General features: G+C 54.4%; 1 protein-coding gene across 1 annotated transcript in view; it reads right to left on the reverse strand.

Annotated features, from left to right (window-relative positions):
* Window positions 1-444, reverse strand: part of LOC106537371 (clumping factor A-like) — a gene marked incomplete at its 3' end in the record, with an annotated part of 2,261 nt that extends 1,817 nt beyond the window's left edge. The window contains exon 1 of the mRNA XM_014034750.1: window positions 20-444. Coding sequence (XP_013890204.1) covers window positions 20-444 — 425 coding nt within the window. The remainder of the gene's footprint in view (window positions 1-19) is intronic.
* Window positions 445-555: the final 111 nt, after the last annotated feature.

Below are 555 nucleotides of genomic sequence, written 5' to 3' on the forward strand. Positions count from 1 at the left end.
CGCGTCTTTAGACCAAGACGCGTCTCCGTCTGAAGACGTGTCTCTGTCTGAAGACGTGTCTCTGTCTGAAGACGCGTCTCCGTCTGAAGACGCGTCTCCGTCTGAAGACGCGTCTTTAGACCAAGACGCGTCTCCGTCTGAAGACGTGTCTCTGTCTGAAGACGTGTCTCGGTCTGAAGAGTCTGAAGACGTGTCTCCGTCTGAAGACGTGTCTCTGTCTGAAGACGCGTCTCCGTCTGAAGACGTGTCTCTGTCTGAAGACGTGTCTCTGTCTGAAGCCGCGTCTCCGTCTGAAGACGTGTCTCGGTCTGAAGACGTGTCTCTGTCTGAAGACGCGTCTCTGTCTGAAGACGCGTCTCCGTCTGAAGACGCGTCTCCGTCTGAAGACGCGTCTTGGTCTAAAGACGCGTCTCTGTCTGAAGACGCGTCTCCGTCTGAAGACATGTCTCTGTCTGAAGACGTGTCTCGGTCTGAAGAGTCTGAAGACGTGTCTCTGTCTGAAGACGTGTCTCGGTCTGAAGAGTCTGAAGACGTGTCTCTGTCTGAAGACGTGTC

Source organism: Austrofundulus limnaeus, unplaced genomic scaffold (genome assembly GCF_001266775.1).
Source record: "Austrofundulus limnaeus strain Quisiro unplaced genomic scaffold, Austrofundulus_limnaeus-1.0 Scaffold2278, whole genome shotgun sequence".
Lineage (NCBI taxonomy): Eukaryota > Metazoa > Chordata > Actinopteri > Cyprinodontiformes > Rivulidae > Austrofundulus > Austrofundulus limnaeus.